Source organism: Brachyistius frenatus, unplaced genomic scaffold (assembly GCF_029030835.1).
Source record: "Brachyistius frenatus isolate BFR_SWC_R1_liver_20210118 unplaced genomic scaffold, ASM2903083v1 Contig_13, whole genome shotgun sequence".
NCBI classification, from domain to species: Eukaryota; Metazoa; Chordata; class Actinopteri; family Embiotocidae; genus Brachyistius; species Brachyistius frenatus.
This window is the reverse complement of record NW_027210612.1, coordinates 1,167,798-1,177,171: the sequence shown is the minus strand read 5'-3', so window position 1 is coordinate 1,177,171 and position 9,374 is coordinate 1,167,798. Positions and strand designations below refer to the sequence as shown.

The 9,374-nt window shown below is 43.2% G+C and overlaps 1 protein-coding gene across 1 annotated transcript; it reads left to right on the top strand.

Moving 5' to 3' along the window:
• The first annotated feature begins 2,024 nt into the window (after nt 1-2,024).
• Nucleotides 2,025-9,238, top strand: LOC138617586 (leucine-rich glioma-inactivated protein 1-like). Its single transcript, XM_069692691.1, has 8 exons — nt 2,025-2,885; nt 3,141-3,212; nt 3,852-3,923; nt 4,038-4,109; nt 6,370-6,441; nt 6,879-7,048; nt 7,157-7,321; nt 7,491-9,238. The coding sequence occupies exons 1-8, from the start codon at nt 2,698-2,700 to the stop codon at nt 8,306-8,308; spliced, it is 1,629 nt and encodes a 542-aa protein (XP_069548792.1). The 5' UTR covers nt 2,025-2,697; the 3' UTR covers nt 8,309-9,238.
• Nucleotides 9,239-9,374: the final 136 nt, after the last annotated feature.

The following is a 9,374-nucleotide window of genomic DNA, read 5'->3' as shown; positions in this document are numbered from 1 at the left end:
TTTTCTTTTAAAAGTATACACACCTATCATGCTCTTTGACCTTTGACCTTTGGCTTGTTGTTTGGCCTCAGTTGGGAAGGTATAGAGCAAAAGAGCAGTTTCGGTCCCTCCACACTAACCCAACCCACACTTCTTAAATTGTTGGATTCAAAGTATTTAAATGGAGATTCAAATATCAGTCTCACTTTTTTTCTAACAACAAAACAAAATGTACTATTTCACTGCACTAACTATAAACCGCTATGTGTCAGGAGGCTTTTGCAATATATTACATACATTTAAGAAGATATATTGCGCTCATGTGTCTCTGCCATAAATGATCATCCTGGTCAGATGATTGTCTCAGGCAGGTGACTGACAGGTGGCGGGCAAACTTCATAGATCATGTAAGAAGCAGAGAATACCTCACTTACAAATGGCCGGCGGTCACGTCATAGGAGGTAAGGCTGCTTTGTGGACTGACGATACACCTTAAGACAGCAGTCAGGTCCCCAGGTCAACCTGCAAAACAAGTGTTTTTACCCAGTTTGCTGGTGCAGGACAGCCGCCGACTCTAGTCTGTAACATAAATCTGGATTTTATCAAGAGATAAGGACAGTTGTTGTGTATGTATGAATTTAAATTCAAATTAACAGTGATTTTAAATTGTATTAATAATCATGATGACAATAACTTGCGATAAGACAGCAGAGATAAAGGAATTCACGACGCTCTAAGTAAAGCTCTTCCTATTCAGCTGGAAATCCAAGGGAAAGAGTTTTAAAGAGCCGAGAGGTCATTAATCAATCCACCTCTGAGAGCTCTCTACCTCTGCTCTATATTTCCCTCTAGTGGAGAGGTCGGCTCATCAGCGAAAACTGCCTCAGCCTGCCTGGCTTTGCACCTTCAACCTGCCTGCTGAATGTTATGCACATGAAATACATTTATTTTTCATGTGAATATTTTTGAGCTGAAGATGCATGTTCGTGAAGCCACGTGTTTTCCAGGAATGTCGTCCGAGAATTCCACTAAAAGCGAGAAACACTAAACTCTCTGGACTCACTGCGGTCAAACATTGGTGGACAGTCTTTGTTCTATTCTCCTGATGAATGGTGACATTTATGAAGCACAGACACGTCCCATCATTTTGCAGCACAACAATAATATCCAGTGTTCCCCGGTTTGGTCCAATAGCTGCGTATGAGAAAACACATTTATTACTTTATGTCCCTCCCTGTTACCTTGTCCCATGTCCAGATTCCCCCTCCGTCTTTCCTCTTAGAAGAAGAAGCAGTCTAATAGCTTCAGTCTTTCGGCCGTCCCTGTAAAACAGTACATCACGACACCGTGAAACACCTTTCAGAGCTCCTCTAAATGCCATGCTTTCACTTTTACGGGCAAAATTGTATTATCATGGTAAACAGGCGCTGGATATCAAATGGCGCAATCACATCAGGGACGGAGGTACAGAACAGTATGTATTTATTCAGAGACCTTTTAAAAAGCCCTGCACATGTCTCTTCCCAGAAGGGTCTGACGCACGCTGGCCTGCCAGCCACAGTGGGTAAACATATTAATCTTACAACCCCGGAGGGAGCCGAGATATTAGATGGTGAAGAAGAAGTAGACGGCGTTACAGTGCTCCCGGAGGAGCCAGCTATTGGCCATAAAAACTGAAGATAATGTTTTACAGTCGAGAAGCATACAAAATATGGAGGGGGGCCTTTTTTTTTTTTTGGGGGGGGGGGGGGACGTGGTTCTGAAATAAACATGGTGTCCTGCAGAAAAGCCTAGAGAAGACACGGTGTTAACCTGTCCTTTGTGTGAGAGGAGTCTGAAGGGAGGATGGGGGGGTCGTTTGACTGAAGCAGAGCAGATGTCAGGGTGACAGGAGGGCTTCCCCGCACCCCTCCATCACTGGGTCTGAAACGTTTAGCATCCTGCAGTTGTCATGGAAACCGCGTGCAAACCAGGAAATGCACCCAAAATGTGCAGATAGCTGTGAACATTCGTGATCATACCGCATGCAGGCTCTGTAATGGAAAGATGTTGTCGGTGAAAGCCGAGGAGCCAATAGCCCGACTATATTGCCATGATTAGGCAATAATTAATTTTCGGCGGGTTTCCCACCCGCTCCCCCGCACAGAAAGCTCGTGTGCGTCTGCGCCGCAGGCAGCAATCCGCTGGCTCATTTCAGGGCTTCATTTTCTCCAGCTGATTCACGAAAAATTACACAATTCCGTTGCCTGTTGGGCGGATCTGGACACGGAGAGAGAGAGTGGCGTTTGCTGAAATCATAGGCGTGGTTTTTGGATGGAGATGCGCCGTCTGCTCCCGCTGGGATCCCCACCTGCCCTCACACCGCGTTTGTCACCGCGCCAGCTGGTATTTTCCTGAGCCCCAATAATACAGACAGGCGTTTGATTAGGTTTTTTTTGTTTTGTTTTTGTCACGGAGGATATAGATTTTTTTTTTTTTCTTTCCCCCCGCCTGGGGTGAGGTGTAATTACAACGCTGCGGACGCCCGGCTGAATCACCTCCAGAGCGGCGGCGGCGGCGGCGGCGGTGGCGCACGGCACTTGGCGGAGATAAACAAGAGCGGAGAGCGCGTCGCTTGGCCTCCAGTTCAGCAGCAGTGGGAGAGGAACCGCAGCGGAGACCCTGGTTCATGTGTAGGGCTGCTCGACGCGCAAGTCGTGCCCGAAGCGGTTCGCAAGGATGGAAAACGCACCCAGAAGATCGCCCTGGCTTGGCTTACTTGTGGCGGCGTCTGTTTTACTTTTAGTGGACAGCAAGAGACCCAGGCAGCCTCGCTGTCCCTCATTATGTACGTGTACCAAAGATAACGCCTTGTGCGAGAGCGCAGTACTGATCCCTCGCAGCTTTCCAGCCGATGTCATATCACTGTAAGTCATATTTATTACCGTTTCATAACACACAAAAAAAAAAAAAAAAATCCAGACCAGTGTTTTCCATTACGATGATTTACAGAGCAGACTCGGTTCTATCTGTTGGTAGATTTGCCTGCTGCTGCTGCTGCTGCTGCTGCTGCTGCATAGTAATGCATATCCAAGGAACAGGCTGCAATAACTGTTCGCATGAAGTCTTAACAGTGCGTGTGCGTCTGTTCCTTGTTGTTGTTTTTTTTCTTCCTCCCGCAGATCATTCGTCAAGTCTGAATTCACTGAAATCCCGAAGGAGAGCTTCATCCACACGCCTGCCCTGCACCTCCTGTGAGAAATGTCTCTTTTGGAGCTTTTTTTTTTTTTTTGTTCGTCAGTCTTTGTTGCATGCTGTCAGTTCCCAGTGAGTTGATCAACGCCATGTTTAACGTTCAAGATATTCTCCTCTCTACTGATGCTACACACGAACGAGTGTTCACGCAGCTACTGATTGGTTTTAGGAGTTCACACACACACACACACACACACACACACACACACACACACACACACACACACACACACACACACACACACACACACACACACACACACACAACAACAACAACAAAAGAAGCATTTTATAGAATTACTTCTCTAAATGTCTTCCCTCTGGACAAGCCTTTTCATGTCATGGGAATTCATCCAAGTAAAAACGTATCTGCGTTTTGGTAATCACGTCTGGATTAACGAGTGAGATTTATTTACGGGGAATTCCTCCTCTTGAAGAGGGACTCCCCCCATTATCCTGTCTCATGGGGTGGAGTATTGACCCCACGCACATTGTCCTTCAACACAAACACAGTGGGACTCCTCACAGAGCATTGATCCTTGTCTTCGGAGCACCTGGGTTAAAACAGATGGGTCTATTTGTGGGAAGGCAGTTTGTTGTTTTCCTGGATAATATTAACTTGAGGTTCCTGTGCACAGCCTCTTCACAGCCAACAACCTGGAATCTATAAACGAGGATGCTTTCCTCGGCCTTCCTCATCTAGAGTATCTGTGAGTAGATGATACAAATTTTATGCTGGAAGCTTCTTCTTTTTTTTTTTCTTTTTTTTTTTAAAGAGAAGATTGTCTCCTTTCATATATGCATTTTCTCAATATCTTTTTCAGATTCATTGAAAACAACCAAATCAAGTCGATATCACCACATGCTTTCCGTGGACTGAAAACCTTAGTGCACCTGTGAGTACTTCAAAAAAAAAAAAAAAAAAATCCTTCTTGATATATATAGTACTAACATTCAGATGTGGGCGTAATTTTGTGGTTGGTTTTGATTTAAAATCTAACAAACACCGGTTGCCAGTTTTAATCTGAAGCTTTGTTTGTATGAGTAGACTGTGTGCAGGTAATCACCGTTCCAATAAAACTCTGACAAACGCCACGAAGACATTTCTCCCAACACTGTGCAGCTGTTAATATGTTTACAATGAACGGGCCTTTGGTTTTTGTAAGGAGGCATAGAAAATCACTGTAACCGCAAAATAGCAACGGCAGCACCACGCACGCGCGCCACCGCACTGCACAGTGCGTTTTATCGGCTAATTAAGCCCCATATTGTGTACATTTCTGGTGTTTTATTTGCAGTCTTGACCTAAGTTGGGCCTCATTAGCATACTGTTTGTGTAATAATAATAATAATAATAATAATAGACCAAATAATGATAGCTAATAGGCTACAGCAACCCCCGCCACACTGAACAGGACAAAAGGGGGTCGAAAAATGAGTGAATGAATAAATACACACCTAAAACGTCACCAAAACAGCAACCTGCAGTGCACAAGATATAGGCTACCAAACAGTCCACTCACCGTCCACGTTGGCCTTGTAGCCTGATAAAGGTTCAACACAGGTTCCCCTGCAGAAGGGAATTTTCTCAGCAAAGGGTGCTTCCAATCCCCATTTCATTTCCGGGTCAGATAAGTTTCCGAACTTTATTGAAATAGGTGAGCCTCGTCTTCTACTTTTTGTGCTCTCTGAAGACGTTTTTTTTTTTCAAAGCTGAAAAGATTCCCACAGGCGGCAGTTGAGGCACCAAATGTTAACTAAAGTCAAGCTCGACGTGACTTACAACACTGTATCACTTGAGCATCACAACCACCATCAGGTGAACAATGACGTCCGTGTTTGGTTCAGATTGTCAAACCAACGCAGCTGGCGTGAATCACAGAGTTACATACGTGAGGTCGGGCTCACCGTCAGAGCCTCAGCAGCCGAGGAGTTCAAATGAGCGGGAACTGCCCGGTGCGGTCTCCCCGTGCACCACCAACACCGGCCTATTAATGTCCAGTGTTTGTGTTGCTTTGGAAACGTAATTGGGTACAAATGACTAGTTACCGTGTTGATATAGTAAGTAATGTAGGCTAACTTCATTCACGTAATGTGAATTATTACGTTCGATTTGTTTTTGATTGAATTTAAACTGGGCAACAAAGCTGAAAAGGACAATTGAAATGAATGTAAATTGGGCCGTGTAAACCTCCCACTAGACTGAACATTGGTTACTGTCAAAGTTGAATCAAAGATCTTCAATATAACTTGAATTAAGATGTCAATGTTTTGATTTTAAAGCACAAACACCAAATAAATTGATTTAATATGCAGATCACTGCTGACTGCAGTAAAAAGATTTTCCCGTAACTTTAAACCAAGTCTACGTTCTGGTTGACTCCATGCTGAGTGATGATAAAACTAACAACAGGGCTAAGTGTTCAGTTTTTGTTTTTTTTTAACACTGGTTCCTGAATAACTCTTTTTAAATAGCTTATCTCTTTGTCTATGTTGTTGCTCAGAGGAATGCACATTGATTTGATTGTCGGACGCGAGGTGGTGCAAATTCAAACGAGAAAACCAATCAAAAACAACACAACATTTAAACACAAAGTGCCAAATGAAGCCTGTCTGGATTTGGACAATTCTTCAGTGATTTTGACAAAACAACAGTGAAGCTCATTTATTTGAGACAAAGCGAGAGAAAATAAATTAGCCAGCCACAAAATATATATTTTTTTGACATCAACAAGATATTTAGGATAAGGTTCTGAGAAAACAAATGAAATAAAACTACATCGACCTTCTCAACAGAGAGGTTTACTTTTTCGCCCTTTTTTGTAGCAGAGAAAAGCCATAAAATGGCTGAGTAGGCAGAGCTAAAAATAGCTTAATGTTTCTTCAAACTCACAATAAGCTATGTTCCTGCTTTCACTCTGCAGGGTGGCAGTATGTGCCCAAGCTCTTTAACCAATAAACTCCTCTGTGATGAAATACTGCACTAACACATCCACATTTCTTAAAGAACTGAAAGTTTCGCTTACAACATATAACAAGGGGGGGGTATGTGTATGAGTTTAAAAGTATGAGGAGGGAAGGACAGGGGGAAGTTTACTTTGAATAAATCATGAAATCAGAACAATAAGCGGTGTGTTTTTTTTTCTTCTATATCAGGAGTCTGGCCTACAATAATCTGGAGACTATACCCAAAGACTTGTTCAACGGTCTTGAGGCTTTGACAAAAGTGTAAGTATGAATTTTTTTTTCTTGCCTACAGACATGAATTTCATTAATTTACGTAACCTATAATGTATTCTGTTTTGAACAATGAGTTTTCTGCACTGTCTTCTATTTCTAGAGCACTGTATCATAAGTCCACTTCAGCAAGAGGATGAAAAATGTGTGGGCAGCTCGTGCTTTTAACGCCATTAAAATTACATGCGGCAGTGAGGAAGAGAGATAGTTTGCAATCTATCACCCACTGAAGATATTCAGTTCTCTTTCATAGTCTGTCTTGATGTTAATGAGAGCACAGAGTGAAGCTGTGGGGCCCAGAGAGCAAAGCTCGCAGTCACACTTCAGTGACTGCTGCTTTTGAGAATTAAATCCATTCAGAAAGAGGAGCACATTCCTCTTGGCTTTTTGAGGGTTTGGAGGTTAGTTTGGTGGTTTTGTCCCTTCAGAGACTTGCGGGGGAACCAGTTCACCTGTGACTGTAAGCTGAAGTGGTTGGTGGAGTGGATATACAGCACCAACGCCACCGTGGATCAGATTTACTGTAAAGGCCCGGCCTCACAGCTGGACAAGAAGATCAACGACCTGGTGTCGCAGTCCTTCGACTGCATCACCACAGGTGGGAGTACAGACCAAAGCTACATTTTCCAACTTTTAAAGCTTCTCGGGACATTCAGTTAATATAAGTGTTGTTGTTTGTTTTTTTTTTTTTTTTTGTTTCTCTCAGAGTTTGCTTCCTACCAGTCTCTGAAATTTGAATCCATATCGGTGGAAGCATTTTCTTTCGGAAATGACCAGTATGTGGTGTTCGCCCAGCCCTTCATTGGGAAGTGCAGCTTTCTAGAGTGGGATCACGTGGAGATGGTCTTCAGAAACTTCGACGACATCGACAGTGAGTAAAAGCCATTTCAAATATCCTGCGATGTAGTTGTGATTGAGCTGTATGAGTTTGAGACGAGGGGTGGGAACTGTGGGATTGGAAGAAGAACCACTAGATGGAGACAAGACAAAGTGAAGCTGTATTTTTTATTTTTTTTTTATACTTTCTTTTTCTCCACAAGGCACATCCACAGTGATCTGCAAACCTCTGGTCATTGACAACCAGCTCTTTGTCATCGTGGCTCAGCTGTTTGGTGGCTCACACATCTACAAGCGAGACACCTCTGCTAACAAATTCATCAAGCTCCAAGGCATTGACATCCTGAGAATCCGCAAACCAAACGATGTTGAGACTTTCCGCATCGATGGAGAATCCTTCTTCATCATAGCGGACAGCTCCAAGGCCGGGTCCACCACCATCTACAAGTGGAACGGTAACGGCTTCTACTCTCATCAGTCCCTCCACCCGTGGTACCGCGACACTGATGTGGAGTACATGGAGATCTCCTCCAAACCTCATCTGATCCTGTCCAGCAGCTCCCAGAGGCCCGTCATCTACCAGTGGAACAAAAGCACCAAGCTGTTCGACAGACGCACCGACATCCCAGAGATGGAGGATGTTTACGCCGTCAAGCATTTCCAGGTCAAATCCGACCTTTTCATCTGCCTGACGCGCTTTATTGGGGACTCCAAAGTGATGCGCTGGGACGGGGCCCTCTTCAGAGAATTGCAGACCATGCCCTCTCGTGGCTCCATGGTGTTCCAGCCCTTCACTGTGGGCAGCTGGCAGTACGCCATTCTGGGCAGCGATTACTCTTTCACCCAAGTCTACCGCTGGGATGCCAAGAAGGGCGAGTTTGTGCGTTTCCAGGAGCTGAACATCCAGGCGCCGCGGGCCTTCTCTCCAGTTTCCATAGACAACCGTCAGTTCCTGCTGGCTTCCAGTTTCAAAGGCAAAACTCAGATCTATGAGCACCTGGTCATTGATCTGAGCGACTGAGAGATCATTTCTTTCTTCTTTTTTTTTTGTCTGATTGGTTGTTTGGTTATTTTAGTGATTTTTGTGTCTAAAGAAGGCGGTTGCAGCAGACACATTGAATGTGTTGATCCTAACTTGAGAAAGACGGGCATTACTCCTACTCACTTTTAAAACCTTCCGATTGAAATCAGCGCACGATGAATTTGAAAGATAAATGCATGTATCTCGACCAATATATATTTGTCTGAGATGCATGTTGAGTTCAATGCATGTATCTCAAGTTAGGATTAGACCCAATATGTCGTCAAATCATTAATGCATGACCAGGCCGTCCCATCCAGATTAACGTGACATCCATGTTCGTTAATCCATAAATTCCAACATTGGCCTGTATGGTTTTTTTGTGTGTGTTCAGCCTTCCATGTCACTCAACAATGTTTCTACATTTGTAATCTCATATATTTATCTACAGAAAGTAATGATAAAACTGAACTTTTTAACCTATTAACATGTTTAACTGAACAAATCTGCCAAAATGAAATGTTTACACTTTCCTGTCTTTCCATTTGTATGCTAAAAGATTTGTAAATGAAGCTTTTGTAAGTTTAAGAGGGACCATGGCAGTTGGATACATTTGTTACAGAGAATGATTTAAAATTAAGCTTAATAGTTTGAAAAATATCAACAGAAATGTATGAGAGTCTACCTGTTTAGCTCACATTTTTATCGTTAATGGTTTGTATGATGTTTAAAGTCTTGAAAATAGTTTGTCATAACTGGGAACTATCGGAGCTATTTTCCAAACACTGATGAGCGCTGAAAAGACAAACTGAAGCTATTGTTCATAATGCTTTACCTTTGGCTAACGTGTGCAAAAATCCATCAACTGTTTCATGATTAGGACTAATATCATGCTATTTAAGAGTCAATAAAGGCGAACATTTCATCTGAGCTGTGTAGCATAATATGGATTCAGTGGGGCATGCTGACACTCGGTCCACAAAGCAGAAACAACACACACCAATCTGATTCCTTACTTGAGGTAAAATTATCTTTACGTTCGTTGTGTAATTATGAAAGATTTGAG

Excerpts from the sequence above, each read along its gene's own strand:
- LOC138617586 (XM_069692691.1), top strand. The coding sequence starts at position 2,698 with ATGGAAAACGCACCCAGAAGATCGCCCTGGCTTGGCTTACTTGTGGCG. Across the intron at positions 4,110-6,369 it reads CTGAAAACCTTAGTGCACCT|GAGTCTGGCCTACAATAATC; the intron begins GTGAGTACTTCA and ends CTTCTATATCAG. Across the intron at positions 7,049-7,156 it reads CTTCGACTGCATCACCACAG|AGTTTGCTTCCTACCAGTCT; the intron begins GTGGGAGTACAG and ends TGTTTCTCTCAG.